At 45.4% G+C, this 21,617-nt stretch overlaps 1 protein-coding gene across 1 annotated transcript in view; it reads right to left on the bottom strand.

Moving 5' to 3' along the window:
• The window catches only part of KLHL6 (kelch like family member 6), a 68,612-nt gene that overhangs the window by 23,198 nt on the left and 23,797 nt on the right, over nt 1-21,617 (bottom strand). Inside the window, exon 2 of the mRNA XM_025376199.1 lies at nt 14,908-15,073. Within this exon, the coding sequence (XP_025231984.1) occupies nt 14,908-15,073 (166 nt within the window). The remainder of the gene's footprint in view (nt 1-14,907; nt 15,074-21,617) is intronic.

Genomic DNA, 21,617 nt, shown 5'->3' with positions numbered 1-21,617 from the left:
GGAGAATCACTTTACACTCTTCACCCCTTCCTACCATCTCCAATTGTCTGTAGGAAATATCTACTTAAAATAGACCAACTTTCTCATTTATAGAGAAAATACTAGAAGGTAGCATACAAAATGTTAGCAGTGGTTATAGATAAAATTATTAATTTTTTTAGAGTTTGTTGTATGACAACTTTACTATACTGAGCATGAACATTATAAACTCAGGAAAAAATATGTAAAATAAACACATTATTGTGATTTTTAAAGGACTCAATGAGAAAATAAAAAGTAAGCACTAAAAGAGTGCTTACTATAGGCCATACTAACTGTAAGAGTTACTCGATCCCCACCACAACGCCATAAAGGAGGTGTTTATTATCATCCCTGAGGAAACCAGATTCAGAGAAGAAATTTCCTCAGAGACTTACAGTTAATGAAAGATAGAAGCAAAGTTTGAACCAGTCATCTCTGATTCCAAAAATGCATGTTTTTTATACTATTTCAAGCTGCTCCAGGTCACATAATGTATGTGGGGGAGAGAGGCTTGGCAGATGCCAAATGTCATTTGCACACGTCACTGGGTAGCTCAGATGACCTGATCTGCCCCGACACAGGAAGGACTAGCCAACAAGATGTCAATTCCTGTTCCTGCTTAATGGCTGTTGATGAGCAAAGAAGGAAACCGCAGAGGAGAATCAAATCAAGTACCGAAGCTCACACTTGTTAGAAGAAACATTGATCTAAACTTGTCTGTCTTCACTCCACCTGGCAATTCATCCATCCAGCTACCTGTGTATGGACCGAATGTGAATTGAGCATGTATCTTTTTTTTTTATTTTACTTTAAGTTCTGGGATACATGTGCAGAATGTACCGGTTTGTCACATAGGTACACGTGTGCCATGGTTTGCTGCACCCATCAACCCGTCATCTAGGTTTTAAGCCCCGCACACGTTAGGTATTTGTGCTAATACTCTTTCTCCCTTTGCCCCCCACCACCAGACAGGCTCTGGTGTGTGATGTTCCCCTCCCTGTGTCCATGTGTTCTCATTGTTCAACTCCCACTTATGAGTGAAAACATGCGGTGTTTGGTGTTCTGTTCCTGTATTAGTTTGTTGAGAATGATGGCTTCCAGCTTCATCCATGTCCCTGCAAAGGACATGAACTCATCCTTTTTTATGGCTGCAAGCATCTATTCATATTATGTAGGAGGCTCCCAACTAGTGGTGGGTGTACAGAGGTGAGCAGAGACAAAGTGCCTGTGCTCATTGAAGCCAACGGACCAGTGGAGGCGGCAGACGCTAACCAAATAATACAACACGGAGTGTGAAAGGACATTTGAGATAAATGCTATGGACCAGAGTCCAGGGACTCCACTGCCTGAAACCAAAGACAGTCCTACTTCCACCCCTTCAATCTTCCACAATCTGGCTGTCAGTCTTCACCAGGACCCTCCCTGACAGAACCCCAACCACAACCGCAATATCTCCTCACTTCTCCAAGTAGTCCTGAAGCCTCCCTGTGGCAGTGCCTTTCCACGCTCCTGCCATCCCTCGGCCTGAGCTGCCTTTCCCCATCATCACCATCTGTTATGATTCTATGCACCTCAACCAGACAAGTCCGACTCCAGAGCCCAACTTGTTAAGGAAAGACTCAGGAGAGCTCACCCCATTTTCAACAGAGAAATCCCCCTGAAAGTTTACCTCAATAAGGAGGAAGACATGAATATTACAGCCATGACTATTCACATAGGGCTGTTTTCTTTGTCTTTTTGTTTAATTTAATGTAATTTAATTTTTTTTTTTTTTTTTTTTTTTTTTTTGAGATGGAGTCTCACTCATTGCCTAGGTTGGAGTATAGTGGCACGATCTCGGCTCATTGCAACCTCTGCCTCCCGGGTTCAAGAGATTCTCCTGCCTCAGCCTCCCAAGCAGCTGGGACTACAGGGGCACGCCACCACACCCAGCTAAATTTTTTGTATTTTAATAGAGACGGGGTTTCACCATGTTGGCCATTCTGGTCTTGAACTCCTGACCTCAGGTGATCTGCCCGCCTCGGCCTCCCAACGTGCTGGGATTACGGGCATGAGCCACAGCACCCAGCTAGGTCTATTTGCTTGATTCAGAGTTATTACACCTGGGATCAATGGATGGATCCAGAAAGTCTGTGAACCCCTACAATAGTATGTGAACATTTGCACATGTGGCATTTTTCTGGGAACTTAGTTGGCAGGGGACAGGTGAGTTACTCCCTGGCATCCATCCACCTGAGGACAAAACCAACACAAGAGGGAGAGCCAAGTCAAAAGAGCCAGAGAGGAAGAGAGCCAGAGTCCTGACTAGACTGTGCTTGGAACCCCACCTCTGGACATTTAAAATTCTGAGTCAATACTGGCTTAAGGGCTGGGCACAATGGCTTAAGCCTGTAATCATAGTACTTTGGGAGGCCAAGGTAAGAGAATCGATTGAGCCCAGGATTTCAAGACCAGCCTGAGCAACATCGTGAGACCTCATCTTTACAAAAAATGCAAAAATTAGCCTGGCGTGGTGTCCCATGCTTGTAGTCTCAGCTACTTGGGAAGCTGAGGAGGGAGGATCACTTGAGCCTGGGAGTTCAAGGTTGCAGTGAGCCATGATCACACCACTGTACTCTAGCCTGGGTAACGGAGCAAGACTCTGTCTCTAAAAAACTAAAATAAAATAAAAAGGAAAAGAAGAATTTGTAGAGAAATCCTACCTATTCATGAAGTTCATTCTTAAAAGCTACTTCTTCCTTGATGGCATCTCGTATTCCCCAACATGGAATCCCTCCCTCCTCTGTGCTCCACTGGGCACCTCGCTTGCCCCTTTTGTGGAGCACAGAAAGTACTAGGGTCAGTTGAGACAAGCATCTCAAAGCAGCTTCTAGGTCATAGTTGGGTATTTATTCCTAGCAGTATCTACCACAAAGTCTGGAAAAAGAAGAGAAAGAGCGACAGAGGAAGGACATATTTATCACTTACTATGCACCCAGATCTGAGCTAGACACGTTCCCAGTCATTATTTCACTTAACAAATAAATTTTATTTTTTAACAAGTGTATTGTATCTAACAGGTAAAAAAAAGGGAAGGTGTTATAATTAGCATTTGCATAGAGGAGTAAATAGAGAATCCAAAGAGCTATGCAAGTTCACACCGCTAGGAGGCAGTACAGGTGATGCTCCAGGCAGCATTGCGCTGCCTTTGTAGCTTGTTGCATTGTTGAGCTAACAAAATTCAAGGAGAGTCTGAAGAGGCTTTATGAGGACAAGGGCAGGTGGGGAATCTCCAAGTTGCCTAATTTCCTCCAAAATATACTTCAATAAACACTTTTGGGTGTGAGGGGATGTAGGGCAGCATCACGTGATCCCAACCAATGGCTGGGAAACTGATGATGTACAGGGCAATCATGGGAACCAGAAATGGGTTTCTTTTAAATATGCTTCTGCTTCTTCACATTCAAGATTATTCAAGACTTCAGGGTAAATTTTCTGCCTCGGCCTGTCCTGATGACACATGAACTTGTTTGTTAGAGCTGAGAGATGACAGATAATGGCAAAAGACAGCCAACTTCCTGTTTGGGGGGGACATGTGAGCAAAAGGTTGCAGCCAGCCACGTGACTCTCAAACAGGGAGACTAAAAATACAATCAAAGAAACCACTTGAGACATGGCTGCAGTTCCCACGAGAAGTGTTTGTGTCTGCCTCCAAGAGAATGCACTGCCTGTTCCTCATCTCCACTGCCCACCTCTGCTTCTCCTTGATGGTCTTCAAAATCTGAGGTCCTAGGGGACTTCACCCATGTGACTCCACATCTCCCTCAGGGTGCCTTCAAATCCACTTCAGAATCACTGAAGTCCTATTTTAGTCCACATCAGCAATTCCATTGACCATGGTGTCCAAATGGCCTTGGAGTTATTCTATAAAGACATTGATATTCTTACCTTCAGCTCCGACAAGTCAGCATGTGTGAAGGTGTGATGAGATTTATAAACTTTAAATTTATTTCAAAGTGTTTCTGAATTCATTGTAATTTTTGTTGTTGTTGTTTTTCGAGACAGAGTCTCACACTGTCAACAAGGCTGGAGTGCATGGTGCAATCTCAACTCACTGCAACCTTCACCTCCCAGGTTCAAGTGATTCTCGTTCCTCAGCCTCCCGAGTAGCTGGAATTATAGGCTCGCACCACCACGTCCAGCTAATTTTTATATAATATTTTTAGTAGACACAGCATTTTGCTATGTTGACCAGACTGGTCTTGAACTCCCAACTTCAAGTGATCTGCCTCCCTTGGCCTCCCAAAGTGCTGGGATTATAGGTGTGAGCCACTGTGCCCAGACAATTGTAAGTTTTTTGTCAAAACTTTTCTTCTCCAGCAATAGATACTAAAAGTAAAGCTCCTCTCCAGTGAGGTCTGTATTGGTGTTTAAAAGGGGTCTTCATGCTAAAAATTTGTGAATTACCATTGATTCTAATCTTCCATCCTTACCTCTCTTCCCCTCTCCCGGGCGATGCTCCAGCTCCAATCCCGTGGCAGTATGCCTCACAGCCCCCCAGGAGGGACATCCTCTGCTCGCTTTGCCCCTCCTTTCAGTCCTTGCTCTAGACTTGGTTGAGAAATCTGCTGGTTCCTGGAAGCCTCATGGAGTGGGCAGAAAAGGAAGGAACTAAGACTGCAAAAGACCTGCTCACTAAGGCAGGGCAGATGTGAGAGGACTGAGGCAACTGTGGAAATGGACTGGGGAAAAGACCATCAGTGTGGCAAGCTTAGTCAAGATTCAAGCAGCAAACAGCCCCTGAGTTTCCAGAGAAGACGGGGGTGGCCCCAGCAGGCTAGCAGGGCACAACAGGTAATACATGTGACCCACATATTCAAGGGGCAAGTGGCATGGCTGGGGCTCAGTGATGCAGCCCAGGGACGAGGAAAGGACCAGGGAGAAACACTGTTGTAAAGATGAAGTAGAATGGGCCGGGCGCGGTGGCTCAAGCCTGTAATCCCAGCACTTTGGGAGGCCGAGACGGGTGGATCACGAGGTCAGGAGATCGAGACCATCCTGGCTAACACGGTGAAACCCCATCTCTACTAAAAAATACAAAAAACTAGCCAGGCGAGGTGGCGGGCACCTGTAGTCCCAGCTACTCGGGAGGCTGAGGCAGGAGAAAGGCATAAACCCGGGAGGTGGAGCTTGCAGTGAGCTGAGATCCGGCCACTGCACCCCAGCCTGGGCGACAGAGCAAGACTCCATCTCAAAAAAAAAAAAAAAAAAAAAAAAAGATGAAGTAGAATGATTGCCTCTGGGACATGGTTGATGCTCAGGGTGTGGTGTGGGGTGTGTGTGTGTGTGCACGCGTGCACGTGTGTGTGTAGGGCACAGCAGCAGGAATGGAAGCAGAAGCCAAGTGCAGAGAAGCAGCCCCATGAACTCAGGCAGCTGCAATAGGTGGAGTGGTGGGTAGGGTAGGGAAGGCTGAAACAAGTCTACTTCCAGGTGCTTTCTGCCTGGAATACTTTTCTCCCGATCCTACTGGCACCCATCCTATGAAGTCCAATTCAATGTCCGCTCCTTTCTGCCTTGAGTTCTGCTTGTTTTCTCCAATGGCCTAAAGACTCATTGAGAATCTTTCAGGGATAGTGGAGGGAAGTGGATATATGGAGTCGGAAGTTCTGGGTTTACTTGAAAACTCCACCCATAGCTCCACCTCTCTCTCTCTCTCTCTCTCTCTCTCTCTCTCTCTCTCTCTCAGCTAGTTTTCTCATCTGGAAAGTGCTGAGAACATAAAACCCACCTTGCAGGCTCATTGTGAGGGTTCTACCTGGCCTGCTCGCCCACAAAGTCATCGTCAACATCAAATGGGATATGTAGGGGACAAAACTGCTACATAAATGTGACCTGTACTCCACATTTTTAATCTTTATTTTCTCCTGACAGCTTCTCACAAAACACCTTGCACTTAGGACATGCTTAGTAATTTGTGGTAGGTAGGGAGCACTTAAAGTCAGAATCTGGTAGCAATATGGATTGTCATTACAATTAAAACCCCACACCCCACTTCCTGTATTTTACAACCTATAGGCGGCAACGGAGCACAGACTTACTTAGGGAAGGGGTGATAAAGCAGGCAAAAGAAGATAATTCTTGGCTTTTGAGTTTCTAAATAGACTTTCAGAACTTAAACTAGAGAAGTGGTTTTGAAAGAAATACCAGTTAGTGGTAAGAATCTAGCCCTTCCAGCCTCAAAAGCCAGAGTGCTAAAGAGTCTGAGCACCAAGTTTAGACCAAAACAGGAGACACGGAAGAATGAATGACAAAGCAAGAGTCAACTTTTCCCACTCCGGAGGCAATAAAGATTCCCAGGCAAGGAAGAGAGACAAGAAAGAGATTGTCTAACAAAAGAGTGAGAAGCAGGGGTGGGTTCCCGAGATGATGCCTCACTTCCCATCCCAGGCCAAATCTCCAGAGTGAGGGGGATGCTAAAAGTCCCTCATAGGTTGTGAATCTGAGAACAAAAGAATGCGTGCCTTGATCGCAGAGTTGAAAGCAGAAAAGCAGCATATACATCATGGAATACTATGCAGCCATAAAAAAGGATGAGTTCGTGTCCTTTGCAGGGACATGGATGCAGCTGGAAACCATCATTCTCAGCAAACTATCGCAAGAACAGAAAACCAAATACCGCATGTTCTCACTCATAGGTGGGAATCGAACAATGAGATCACTTGGACACAGGAAGGGGAACATCACACACTGGGGCCTATTGTGGGGTTGGGGGAGGGGGGAGGGATAGCATTAGGAGATATACCTAATGTAAATGACGAGTTAATGGGTGTAGCAAACCAACATGGCACATGTATACATGTGTAACAAACCTGCACGTTGTGCACAGGTACCCTAGAACATAAAGTATAATAAAAAAAAAAAAAAAGAAAGAAAGAAAAGCAGCAGTCCAGTATGGTGGTAACAGATGAGATGAGAGTGTGTTGTTTCCAGACAAAGGGGCCCTATGGCAGTTGCTCCACATCCCCTATAGCTCTGGATTTGTAAAGGAGAGCGAATGAAAGTGTCTTGTGTCTTGAGAGGGGCACAGATGTAGCTGAGAGGATTGGCAGACCTGAAGAGGCTTTGCAAACAGGACAGAGAGAATGCTAAGTGGCCTGCAAGGACCAATGACCAGAATCAGGTAGGACTGGGGACTTGTTGATGTCAGTGAGAAAGGAATGAAAACTCAGAGACAGACTGATGGGAACACAGGTGCTCCAGTGGGTGCCACATGGACCAATAATGCAAATGACCATGGTAAGCCCAGGACAGATGCCTCTTTTTTCAATGCCCAGCACTGTATAAAGGTCCCCTGGAACTAAGTAAGCAACCCGAATCCTGAATTGATTAAACTTTCCTGTGTCATTAACTATGATTTCTGCCACTGGTAGAATGAGAGCTCAGGATAGAAATTAAGTTCAATGATAGAAAAATAACAGGTTTGGACGACCACAGTGGCTCATGCCTGTAATTCCAGCACTTTGGGAGAGTGAGACAGGAGGATTGTTTGAGGCAATGAGTTCGAGACCAGCCTGGGCAACAGAGTGAGATTTTGTCTCTAAATAATGATAATAATAACAATAATAATAATAATAAGCCAGGCATAGTGGTGCATGGCTATATTCCCAGCTACTTGGGAGGCTGAGGTAGGAAGATCTCTTGAGCCTGGGAGTTTAAGGTTGTAGTGAGCTATGATTGTGCCACCACACTCCAGCCTAGGTGACACACCAAGGCCCTGTATCAAAAAAAAAAAAACCCAGAAAACAGAAAAATAATAGGTTAAATCACATTCTTTTCGGCACACTTGAGTTTGTAGCCTAAGATTCAGACCCTTTATATTAGTTAAGACTTAAAAAGAACAATATGAAATTCAAAAGCAGGCAAAACTAACCCATGGCAAGAGATGTTAGAGCAGTAGTTAGCATGGGAAAGGACTGGCTAGGGAGGCTGCGAAGGAGAGTGCTGGGATGCCAGGGCTGTTGTCAGTCTTGATCTGACTGATGGTAGAATGGTGAAATACACATGTAAAAATTCATCAAACTGGAAGCACTTTAAGAAGTACACATTTTACTAAATGCAAGTTATACCTACAAATAAAAGCATAAACAATTGAGATCAAACACAGAGAAATTTAAAGACAAAAGATGTTAAATAGCCAGCAGCAGACTCATTCTGGGGACACTTGGTGGTGAAGGGGGCCAGCTCCTCCACACCTGTGAGTATTTCTCGTCAGGTGGGATGAGAGACTGAGAAAAGAAATAAGACACAGAGACAAAGTATAGAGAGAGAACAGTGGGCCCAGGTGACGGACACTCAGCATACGGAGGACCCGCGCCAGCACTGGTCTCTGAGTTTCCTTAGTATTTATTGATCACTATCTTTACTATCTCGGGAAAGGGGATGTGGCAGGACTATAAGGTAATGGTGGGGAGAGGGTCAGCAGGAAAACATGTGAGAAAGGTCTCTGTGTCATAAATAAGTTTAAGGAAAGGTGCTGTGCCTTGATGTGTACGTAGGCCAGATTTATGTTTGACTTTACACAAGCATCTCAGGGTAGTAAAGAGCAGTACAGTTGCCAGCATATCTCACCTCCAGCTATAAGGCGGTTTTCTCCTATCTCAGTAATTAGAATGTACGATTGGGTTTTACACCGAGACATTCCATTCCCAGGGACGAGCAGGAGACAGATGCCTTCCTCTTATCTCAACTGCAAAGAGGTCTTCCTCTTTCACTAATCCTCAGCACAGACACTTTACAAGTGTCTGGCTGAGGGACGGTCAAGTCTTTCCCTTCCCACAAGGCCATATCTCAGGCTGTCTCAGTGGGGAGAAACCTTGGACAATACCCAGGCTTTCTTGAGCAGAGGTCCCTGCGAACTTCCGCAGTGCATTTTGTCCCTGGGTACTCTTGAGACTGAAGAATGGCGATGACTTTTACCAAGCACACTGCCTGCAAACAAACCTTTTTTTTTTTTTTTTGAGACGGAGTCTCGCTCTGTCGCCCAGGCTGGAGTGCAGTGGCCGAATCTCAGCTCACTGCAAGCTCCGCCTCCCCGGTTCACGCCATTCTCCTGCCTCAGCCTCCCGAGTAGCTGGGACTACAGGCGGCCGCCACCTCGCCTGGCTAGTATTTTTTTTTGTATTTTTTAGTAGAGATGGGGTTTCACCGTGTTAGCCAGGATGGTCTCGATCTCCTGACCTCGTGATCCACCCATCTTGGCCTCCCAAAGTGCTGGGATTACAGGCTTGAGCCACCGCGCCCGGCCGCAAACAAATTTTTAACAAAGCACATCCTGCGCAGCCCTAAATCCATTAAACCCTGAGTCAACACAGCACATGTTTCTGCGAGCACTGGTTTGGGGCTAGGGTTACAGATGAATAGCATCTCAAGGCAGAAGAATTTTTCATAGTACAGAATAAAATGGAGTTTCTTATGTCTTCTTCTTTCTACACAGACACAGTAACAGTCTGATCTCTCTTTCTTTCCCCGACAGGTGGCCCCAAGCGTCCAAGCTTCCCCAGAGGGTGCTGGGCCAGTCTTGCCCCCAACACACTCTCACGGAGCACTGCTGGTTCTCAGAACATTGCGCTGGGCAGTCCTGCCTGAGGACACCCTTCCTGGAGGCCCTAGCTGCCTTCAGGATGATGGCTTGTTTCAGGCGTCACTCTGAGGCATGGACAGAGCATGTGTAGTGGAGAACACACAGGCCACGCACAGGACCACAGGAGTCAAATCCAGGCTCCCCTCTTACTAGCTGTGAAGACTCGAGCATTTCCTTAACATTAATGAATTTTATGCCCCTCATCTATACATTGCGGGTAAAAAGACCTACCTTATTTTTTTTTTTTTTTTTTTTTTTGAGATGGAGTCTCACTCTGTCACCTAGGCTGGAGTGCAATGGTGCAACCTCCGCCTCCTGGGTTCAAGCGATTCTCCTGCCTCAGCCTCCCAAGTAGCTGGAACTACAGGCGCCAGCCACTACACCTAGCTAATTTTTGTATTTTTAGCAGAGACGGGGGTTTCATCATGTTAGTCAGGCTGATCTCGAACTCCTGACCTCAGGTGATCTGCCCGCCTCCGCCTCCCAAAGTTCTGGGATTACATGCATGAGTCACCGTGCCTGGCCAGACCTACATGACTTTAAACAATGTAGTTCAGGCAAAATAGTCACTACCGGCTGGGCACGGTGGCTCAGGTCTGTAATCCCAGCATTTTGGGAGGCCAAGCCAGGTGGATCACCTGAGGTCAGGAGTTCGAGACGAGCCTGGCCAACATGGTGAAACCCTGTCTCTAATAAAAATGCAAAAATTAGCTGGGTGTGGTGGCACATGCCTGTACTCCCAGCTACTCAGGAGGCTGAGGCAGAAGAATCGCTTGAACCCAGGAGGCAGAGGTTGCAGTGAGCCGAGATGGTGCCACTGCACTCCAGCCTGGGCAACACTGGGACCTTCACCAAAGTCTTCTCTAACTGCCACCATGTCTCCGCCCCAGAGGGTACTGTGGGGGCCCCTCATGGGCTCTTCTTAGGCCCAGGCCAAATGACCAAGCTCCCACCCCAGCATCCCCCGTTTTTCCTCACTTTGGCCACAGGACTCAGCCTGGTTTTCTTCTCCTAAGTTGCTGCTTCTAACCAACTGTTATGTACCATAGGGATCCTTCCATCCCAGATCAAATGCAGGGTGAGGATGGTCTCCCTGACCTCACATCTTCTTGCTGCCTGCAGATAAGCTCCCAATCCTTTACTCTTCCATGAGTTGTGGTGTTTTTTTTTTTTTCATAAGTTTTTGGGGTACAGGTGGTATTTGGTTACATGTCATGAGGTGTTTTGTTTTGTTTTTTGTTTTAAATGGAGTTTCACTCTGTTGCCCAGGCTGGAGTGCAGTGGCGTGATTTCAGCTCACTGCAACCTCCCCCTTCCAGGTTCAAGAGATTCTCCTGCCTCGGCCTCCTGAGTAGCTGGGATTACAGGCGCCTGCCACCACACCTGGCTAATTTTTTGTATGTTTAGTAGAGACGGGGTTTCATCATGTTGGCCAGGCTGGTCCGGAACTCCTGACATCAGGTCATCCACCAGTCTCGGCCTCCCAAAGTGCTGGGATTATAGGCGTGAGCCACTGTGCCCAGCCTCATGGGTTTTTAATAATAAAAATGAAAGTAACAAACATGGCAAACTTCTCAAACAAACATGGCAGTGCCCTGATTGAGAAATCATTCTCCTTCAAGACGGAAAAATTTTGCCAAGTCCTTACAGTCATTGTCTCAGGTTCACAGTTTGGGGCTGGCTTGCTTACCTATGACTCAGAAGCCTGATGGTCCAGTTAAGGAAAGGGAGGCCCTTGGCTTCCCTAGAGCCCCTGCTGGGTAGCATTCATTTCAAAGATCCTACCTCATGTGGGAACAGGTCCCTTGGGCCTTTCCTTTTAGATGCTTCTCTTACTTTTACCTTTCCAAAAGCTAGTTGGGGAAAATGTGTTTCTCCTCATGATTGGCCAATACATTATGGCCAGATGACTGCAAAGTTCCTCTAGTGGGCAGATCAATCAGTACCTGCCACACTCAAGGTTTCCTCCTAAAAGAAACTGTCTTGTTTCATGGCATCGCTGATTGGTCTGTAAACCCAAGGCACCCACGCTGTAAACTGGCCAGAAGCTCATGACGTTGCCTGGCCTGGTAGGAAAAGCTCTTCCCAACAGCGATAGAGCTGATTGGCTTGGTCATCAGATTGTCTCTTCATGGACCAGGAAATTCTGGGAGAGAAGCAATTGGTGGGTAACAGGAAGACACTGAGAGCAGCTGAGTCACACCGATGGTGTGAAAATTAAGAAATGTTTATTACTGGGTGGGGCGGGGAGCACCGGGATAATCTGATTCCTGTTCATTTCAGTCCCACAGAGGCGGTACGGGCTTCTGCAGATGTTCTAAAAGGACCAGATAAAATGCCATCACTGGCACACTTTTCTCTACCTATAACCCTGAGTTAATTAAAATAAAGCACCGATTTGTTTCATCGTTCTAATCATGTATCCTATGAACATGATAAAAAAACTTTTGGTCAGGCACGGTGGCTTACACCTGTAATCCCAGCACTTTGGGAGGCCAAGAGGGGCGGATCACGAGGTCAGGAGTTCGAGACCAGCCTGACCAACATGGTGAAACCCCGTCTCTACTAAAAATACAAAAATTAACCAGGAGCGGTAACACACGCCTGTAATCCCAGCTACTCAGGAGGCTGAGGCAGGAGAGTTGCCTGAACCCAGGAGGTTGCAGTGAGCTGAGATTGTGCCATTGCGCTCCAGCCTGGGCAACACAGCAAGACTCTCTCAAAAAGAAAAAAAAAAAACAAAAACATTTTTAAACATGGTCTCTTACAATCCTAATGGGGGGGCAGTGGGGGGCAAATATTTAGGAATGCCTTAAGGAAATGTTCTCATAGCTCAGTGTCAGCCCCGTTTATCCAAGGCACAAACTATCCAAAGTAAAGTAAAAACCACGCAACTGATGGGAAGAAAATTCCATTCTTGGAAGTATGCTGTACCTTAAAAACATCATCTCATCTAATCTCATAATAACGCTCCCTGGAAGGTGGGATATTTATCAGCCTAGTTTTACAAATGAAAAATCTGAATCTCAGAAAATTTAAGGAAGTGGTCCACAGCCACATAGCAAATAAGTGACTGACCCAGGGCTTAAACCCAGGTCTGCCTGCCCCTGTTCTTTCCACTCTGCCACTCTGCCTTATAAGAGATCATTACCAATAACTGGACATGTGTCACAGCTAATGTGACCCCAACCATATTATGCTGCCATTGGGAAGAACAAGGTAGTTTCCACGCGCAGACCTGTGGCAATCCCAAAATACAGTGTGAAGTAAAACTAGTAAGAGGCAAAATGGGATGTATAGTGTGACTACATTGTGTTAGAAAAAATGGAGGCCTGAGTGGGAGTGCTATGCACAGACAGACTGCTATATGCATGGAATGTGAAGAGCAGCAGGACACTGCAAACAGGCAGCGTGTCATGGCTTCCCTTCCAGATTTCTGAATTTGGAATGGGAGTATGTTTTATCCATTCAAAAGAATAAATAAATTTTTCCTGGGTGTGGTGGCTCATGCTTGTAATCCCAGCACTTTGGGAGGCCGAGTCAGGCGGATCACCTGATGTTGGGAGTTCGAGACCAGCCTGGTCAACATGGTGAAAACCCGTCTCTACTAAAAATACAAAAAAAATTAGCTGGGCATGGTGGCACATGCCTGTAATCCCAGCTACTCGGAAGGCTGAGGCAGGAGAATTGCTTGAACCCAGGAGGTAGAGGTTGTGGTGTGACAAGATTGCGCCATTGGACACCAGCCTGGGCAACAAGAGCGAAACTCCATCATAAATAAATAAATAAATAATTTTTACAAACCACAGAGTTATTTCAACAACCCATAAACTTCTGTCCCTTATGATGCCTTGAAACCTGAAAATGACCCCAGTTTTCTCTATCTGAGACTTCATAGCAAGTAACCCAGAGTCAACAGAAATCAGTGGGTTAAACAGATAGTTGGAAGCCCACAGCAATCTTCTCTTATTTTCGTAAGAATTGACGCTCATAAGGAAACTGAGTACAATCGCTTCAGAAAGAAACTTACTAATTTTTGCCCAGAAAGTAAAAGATATTTGGGATTTTTTGAGGCGAGGGCTTACCAGAATAGGGAAATCAACAACAGATAAAGCTCACTCTGTCTCTGCACCATGTCTGTCCTCTCCCACTTTTCTCATTAAAACCAACATCCCTATGGAAGTTCATCACTTGAGAGAAAATAAAAAATGAGGCAGGGAGTGGGGGAATGGAGAAAAATACTTTATGCCAAGTGATTCTAAGTATATTAAAGTTGGCCAGGCACAATGGCTCATGCCTGTAATCCCAGCACTTTGGGAGGCCGAGGCAGACAGATCACTTGAGGTCAGGAGTTCGAGATCAGCCTGGCCAATATGGTGAAACTCCGTCTCTACTAAAAATACAAATATCATCTGGGCATGATGGCATGCACCTGTAGTCCAAGCTACTCAGGAGGCTAGGGCAGGAGAATCACTAAAACCCGGGAGGCGGAGGTTGCAGGGGGCCAAGATGGCGCCATTGCACTCCAGCCTGGGCGTCACAGTGAGATTCTATCTGAAAAAAAAAAAAAGGATATTAAAGGTGTAAACATAACAAGACTGAATGAAATTGAATAAGGATATGATCAAGCAAGGGAAAGGCTAAAAATGCACAACAAAGACAAAAGTCTTCCAGGAAATGACCAATAGCTATGACTAAATACTAGTTTTAAACTTTTGTACATTAAAAAAGCTATATTTTAAAATGATGAGTCAAGTAACTAGTAGGAAAATATCTGAAACATACATTACAAAAGATTATGTAGTCTTTACTATTTAAAAAGGTTTTGTAGCTCTTTTGAAAAGCCACCCAAAACTGAAAGGAGAACAGAAAACAGAAACATAAACACCACCCTCGATGAAACCAGGAGACATCAGTAACCCCAAACCACAGAAGAGCCACTGGCCCCAATTAAGCTTCTGCAAGTTGTACTCATTGTTCTTGGAGTCAGGACCCATGCGTAGGTTCTAGGCACAAAGCTCCCCTGTCTTCATCTTATTGAGGAGTCAATGCCCTATCTCACCACCTCTCAGAAATTATCCAAAAGAGCATCTTCTAACTTTCAAGTAAGCACAAGCCCAGCCAGGGGTGTGTGTGTGGGTGTGGGTGTGTGTTTGTGTCCATGTTGCAGGTACAGTCCTGGGAGCCAGACCAGGTCTGGCCTCTGGAGAATTACTGCGTTCACCTGCTTCAGAGAAGAGCACTGAGCCAGTTTGTTCACACACCTGGAAGAGGTTAGCAGCCTCCAGGACCCGCTGGACGTTCTGCTTGGTGATCAGCGCCTTGCTGGTGTACGTGTAGTCCAGGAGAGTGTGCATGGTCTCAGCATCAACCCCTTTAATAATGATCCTTTTCTCATACTTTTCCTTTAAATCGTTGCAGAACATGGCCCTGGAAGAGAAATATGTGAATATGAATTGTACCGGGACCCTTGGTTCCAGGCCTAAAGAGATCCCCTTTCAGACTCATTGGCCCTCACAGAATAGGGGGTTTCCCAAGGTCAGGTCCTGGGCTGGTTGGTGGCTCTCTGTTCTCCAAGCACCCTCTATGCATCAGACATTTCATCAGTACTTACCGAGCTGAACTGAACTGCCCTGCTCCTCCATGCCTGACCGTGATCCCCGAAGTCAGTCCCAGATCTATTTTATTGGCTTTTATTCGCTCAAAGTGCAGGTGATTGATCTGAGAGCATTGTGGGATCCCCAAGCTTCATCTTTTCTTTCCCCTCAGCACCCAGACAGGGCTTCTGATTCTCACACTGGCTCTTGTCTGGCCTGGAGCCTGGTCCCACATTCTGGCCTGGCCAGCTGAGGCCCAGATACCTGCCGGAAGTGCAAGTGGCTCCTGTAGCTGCCTCTCACCCCAGCAGCTGAACCCAATGTCCACGGGTTCCCAGATGCAGCTGGGAGCCTTGAATTCCCTCATTTCAGGACTCTGTCTCACCTCTGGAGTCTGCTTTTCCTGCTCCCTCCCCAAGACTGGACTTCCAGATATTTAGCCTCCACCTTGGCAGCAGGGGAACAGGATAGAAAGGATGTAGGTTTTATTATAGCATTGGATGGACCAGGATTTGAACACCAGTTCCACCAACCCAGGAATTGGACATGTTATTTAATCTCCATGACCTTCAGTTTTCTCATCTGAAATGGGGATTTTAATAGCTATTTTTTAAGTTTATTGTAAGGATTAGGACCCAAAGGACTATAAATCATTCTACCATAATGACACATGCACGTGTATGTTCATTGCAGCACTATTCACAATAGCAAAGACATAGAATCAACCCAAATGCCCACCAGTGGTAGACTGGATAAAGAAACTGTGGTACATATATATCATGGAATACTATGCAGCCATAAAAAAGAATGAGATCATGTCCTTTACAGGGACATGGACAGAGCTACGGGCCATTATCCTCAGCAAACTAACACAAGAACAGAAAACCAAATACCTCATGTTCTTACTTATAAGTGGGAGCTAAATGATGAGAACACATGGACACATAGAGGGGAACAACACACACTGAGGCCTATCGGAGGGTAGAGGGTTGGAAGAGGGAGAGAATCAAGAAAAATAACTAATGAGTACTAGGCTTAACACCTGGGTGATGAAATAATCTGTACAACTCCCCGTGACATAAGTTTACCTATATAACAAACCTACGTATACCCCTGAACTTAAAATAAAAGTTAAAAAAAAGAGAGATACAGAGAATTTTTTTTTTTTTTTTTTTTTTTACCCCATGCCAGGCTCATATGTGAATTTATCATACTTCTTGGACTTTGACATTTAAACTGTTGGTCCTTCCCAGGGAATGTGTGAGGAATTTTATTCATTTTTAAAATGCATGTAACCTAACCATGCTCTGAAAAAATTTCTGGAGTTCTGGAAACTTAAATGGTACCTAAAATATAGCAGGAATGCATTAATTAAAAGTAGGTGGGGGCCAGGCATGGGGGCTCATCCCTGTAATCCCAGCACTTTGGGAGGCCGAGGTGGGTGCATCACTTGAGGTCAGGAGTTCGAGACCAGCCTGGCCAATGTGGTGAAACTCCATCTCTACAACAATACAAAAACTAGCCAGGTATGGCTAATCGCTTGAACCCAGGAGGCAGAGGTTGCAGTGAGCTGAGATTGCGCCACTGCACTCCAGTCTGGGCAACAGGGCAAGACCATGTCTCAAAAGAAAAGGAAAGAAAAGAAAAAACCTCTAACCCCCAGTGTGACTCTATTTGGAAATAGGGGTTTTAGGAGGTAATTAAGAGGTCATAGGGTTGGTGTCCTAATCGGATAGGATTGATGTTATAAGAAGAGGAAGAGAGACCAGAATTCTCTTGTGCACGCTACCCCATGTGAGGACTCAGCAAGAAGGTGGCCATCTGCAAGCCAGGAAGGTGACTTCATCAGAGTCCACCCATGCTAGCACCCCAATCTCAGACTTTCAGCATCCAGAACTGTGAGAAAAAAAATGTATGTTGGTTAATCCATCCGGTCGATGGTGTTTTTTTATGGCAACCCAAGCTGAATAAGTCACATTTTGGCACTGAGAAATGGGGTGCTGCTGTCACAAATACCTAAAAAATGTGAAAACAGCTTTGGAACTGAGTAATGGGTGGGTTAGAGGAATTTTGAGGTGAAAGCTAGAAAAAGTCTAGATTGCCATGAATAGAATGCTGGCAGAAATATGGGCATTAAAGATCATTCTGGTGAAGTCTCCAGTGGAAATGAGGAACATGTATTGGAAACTGGAGGAAAAGTGATCCTTGTTATAAAGTGGCGAAGACTGGACTAAACTATGTTCTGCTGTTTTGCAAGAGGTGGAACTTGCAAACAATGAAATTGGATATTTAGCTGCTGATACTTCTGAGCAAAGCGTGAAAGAAGCAGCTTTGTTCCTCCCACTGCATGTAGTAAAATGCCAGGGGAGAAGGGTGAATTAGAAAAAGAATGTTTAGATAAGAGGGAACCAAAAATTAAAGAGTTGGAAAATTCTTAGTCTACCCATTCTAAGAAAAATGAGGAAACATGTTCTGAAGAGAACGCCAAAAATGTGGCTGGACTATCATTTAATAAAATGCTTATGGAGTTATAGGAACAGAAAGAAACACTGCCAGTTTGAACTGAAGGGGAAGAGACAAGACAATTGAAGGAAGGCTGTCAGACTTCTTGGACTTGACAGTAAAAAACAATGAGGTACTCAGCTGTGGACATGCACTTTTTTTTTTTTTTTTGAGACAGAGTCTCACCCTGTCACCTAGGCTGGAGTGCAGTGGCGCCATCTCAGCTCACTGCAACCTCTGCCTCCCAAATTCCAGCGATTCTCCTGCCTTAGCCTCTGGAGTAGCTGGGATTATAGGCACTCACCACCACACCTGGCTAATTTTTGTATTTTTAGTAGAGATAGTGTTTTGCCATGTTGGCCAGGCTGGTCTCAAACTCCTGACATCAGGTGATCCACCCACCTCAGCCTCCCAAAGTCCTGGAATTACAGGCATGAGCCACTGCGCCCAGCCTGCACTATTCTTCAAGAAGAGGGAAAAATTACCCTAAGGGTGATTCAGAGATCATTAGGGCCACTGCCTCAGTTCAGGAAGCCAGACAGCCTCCATCAGACACCTGGGAGTCGGGGGAGGGGGTGTTGGGAGGACTCTCATCTACAGCCATGGAGGTGACACTGCCACCTCAGTGGGCTGGAAGGGAAGACCATCAAACCAAAAAGGATTATTCTGAAGCCTGGAAATCTAATGGAATTTATCTCACTAGGTTTTGGACTTCCTTGGGATACCTCACTTCTTCCATCTTTCATATTTCTCCCTTTTGGAATAGGAATGTCTTTCCCACGCTTGTTCCATTATTGTATTTTGGAAGCACACATCTTGTCTTGTTCCATGGGTTCACAGCTGGTGAGAAATTTTGCTTTAGGATGAATTGTACTTCAAGTCTCATCCATATCTGATTTAGATGATATTCAGACAATAATTTGGACTTCAGAGTTGATGCTGCAATAAATTAAGACTTGGGAAGCTGTTGGGATGTAATGAATGTATTTTTCATATAAGAAGGACATGAATTTGGGGGCCAAGTATGGAATGTCATGGATTGAATTGTGTCCCCCACAAAATTCATATGTTGAAACCCTAACCCCTAATGTGACTGTATTAGGAGTTAAGATTTTTAGGAGGTAATTAAAGTGAAACGAGATCATAAAGGTGGATCTCAATTTGATAGGATTAGTGTCCTTATAAGAACAGAAAGAGAGATTCCACACCCACCCCACCACTCCTGCTCATGCACCGAGAAAAGGCCATGTGAGGACACAGTGAGAAGGTGGCCATCTGCAAGCCAGGAAGGGAGCCCTCACCAGAAACCAGATCATGCTAGCAACTTGATGCTAGACTTGCAGGCTCTACACAAGTGTGAGGAAATAAAAATTTCTGTTGTTTAAGCCACATAGTCCATGGCATTTTGTTATGGCAGCCCAAGTTGACTAATACTGGCAGTCTGTATCCACTCTAGACCCTTGTAGTTCACAACCCAGCAAGGGCATTGATGCCCAAATAACAGTCTACGAGGGCCATAAGAGAACTACAAAGTGCTTTGGAAGCCAAGAATGGCTACTCATAGAGAAGGAAAATTCTGAAATGTGAAGATTATGGATAGGATTTCTAGGTAACAAGCATAGTGAGAAAAGCCATAAAGATGCAAGGGCATGAGGCATGTAGAGAAACTAGCAGACATGTGATTCAGTTGGAGCTCAGGGGATATGAGAGAGAGGGATGAGACGATGGTCTGGAAAGATAACCTGCATCCTGCTGGTGGAGGGCACTGAAGGCAGGATAGGGAGTTAGGTTTTTACTCAGTGAGCAATGGTGAGTCATTGAAGGTTGATGAGCAAAGGCAGGACTCAAAGAGAACATTTTAAACAGATGTGTTCTCACTTTTGTTTGCAGGTGATGGGTGCCACTAGAGTCAAGTATCAGATGAACCCAAAAAGAGCTGGGAGGCTGGTGACAATGTGAAAGCCTTTTCTCAGAAAATGTAATAATTGAGGCAGTAGCCACACCACTAGGGAACGTCTCCAAACATCTGTCACTAGACTTTCTAAGCTACAGACACACGAACAGCTTAGGGAGCCATTATCTCCCAGCCAAGTCATTGAAATGCAAAGGCCCTGGGTGGAGCTCTGGTGATATAATTCCAAACGCTGGGACTTCCATCTCAACACAGAGGGGATAACACCCCTAAGTCCTGCCCCCGCTCTCTATCCCACACCTATTTATCTCTGGAAATCAATCATCAGTTCCTTCCTTCCTTCCTTTTTCTTTCTTTCTTTCCTTCCCTCTTTCTTTCTTTTCTTTTCTTTTTTCTTTCTTTCTTTCTTTCTTCCTTTCTTTCTTTCCTTCTTTCCTTCCTTCTTTCCTTCCTTCCTCTCTCTCTCTTTTCTTTCTTTCTTTCTTTCTTTCTTTTCTTTCTTTCTTTCTTTCTTTCTTTCTTTCTTTCCTTCTTTCTTTCTTTCTTTCTTTCTTTCTTTCTTTCTTTCTTTCTTTCCTTCCTACTTTCTTTCTTCTCTCTCTCTCTTTCTCTCTTTCTTCTTTTCTCGGCCTCAAGTGACCCTCCTCCCTCAGGCTCCCCAGTAGCTGGGACTATAGGCACCCACACCCAGCTATTTATTATTTTTTTTAATTTTTGTGGAAACAAGGTCTCACTCTGTTGCCCAGGCTGGTGTTGAACTCTGGGGCTCAAGAGATCTTCCTTCCTCAGCCTCCCAAAGTGCCAAGATTACAGGCATGAGCCTCCGTGCCTGGCCACTCATCCGTTTTTTTATCCCTTTTCCTAATCTGCAAAACAAAGGTAACTGCTTATGGCTTCCCAGAAACATTCAAAAGTCAAAAGACTTCCAGAGAGAGAGAGAGAGAGACAGACAGAGATACAGAAAAGCACTAGACACTTGACTTGCTGACTTTTTGAATCTTTTGTTTTAGCCAAGGAGATCGTCCCCCCTCTGTCCTTCCCCCTCTGTCCTTGTTGTTTTAATCAATGGTAATCCTCCTACCCTTTCCTTCCCTCCCCTCTTCTTTTTTCCCTCAGCTGGCCTCTTTCTCCTCACAAGAATATGACAACAAGAAAGAAAGAACGAAGGTGAATTCCGGGGCCTCTGCAAAGTGAAGAAATCCCCACCCAGAGCTGGGGGAGCCGTGATGATGTCAGAGCAGGTGACCCATTTACAGGCCAGTTTCCTCAGCCACAAACCCTCTTGGCCAGCAGCACAGAGCTGTCTGCAGAACCATCATCACCAGCCTTTAAAAGTAATGTCATGTAGGGCTTGCCTCGCTGCCTCCTGATTTTATAAAGAATCTGCTCTCAGAGACAGCGTATGATTGCTTCTCAGCTCAGCGGACTTCCCTGGAGGAGCTGGAAGATCACTCTCCAAGCCTCCCTTTGTTGGAGTGTCTAGAGCAAGGCTGCCCAACAGAAATGTAATGTGAGGCATCTACAGCATTCTACATTTTCTAGTCACCACGTTTTTTGTTTGTTTTTTGAGACAGAGTCTCACTCTGTTGCCCAGGCTGGAGTGAAGCGGCGCCATCTCAGCTCACTGCAGTCCCCATCTCCAGGGCTCAAGTGATCCTCCTGCCTCAGCCTCCCAAGTGGCTGGGACTACAGGCGTGAACCACTATGTCTGGCTAATTGTGCAATGTTTGTAGAGATGGGGTTTCACCATGTTGCCCAGGCTGCTCTCAAACTCCTGGGCTCAAGCGATCCACCCACCTGTCTCCCAAAGTGAGGGATTATAGGCATGAGCCACACCATGCTCAGCTCCCACTTTTAAAAAGTAAAAAGAAAAAGATAAAAGTCAACTTTAATAGCATATCTTATTTAACCCGAAATATACCTGAAATATACTTTCAACACCAAAGAAATATTTTAAAATTAC

Source organism: Theropithecus gelada, chromosome 2 (genome assembly GCF_003255815.1).
Source record: "Theropithecus gelada isolate Dixy chromosome 2, Tgel_1.0, whole genome shotgun sequence".
In the NCBI taxonomy this organism is placed as follows: Eukaryota; Metazoa; Chordata; class Mammalia; order Primates; family Cercopithecidae; genus Theropithecus; species Theropithecus gelada.
The sequence above is the reverse complement of the archived record's forward strand: the minus strand, read 5'-3'. Positions and strand labels throughout refer to the sequence as shown.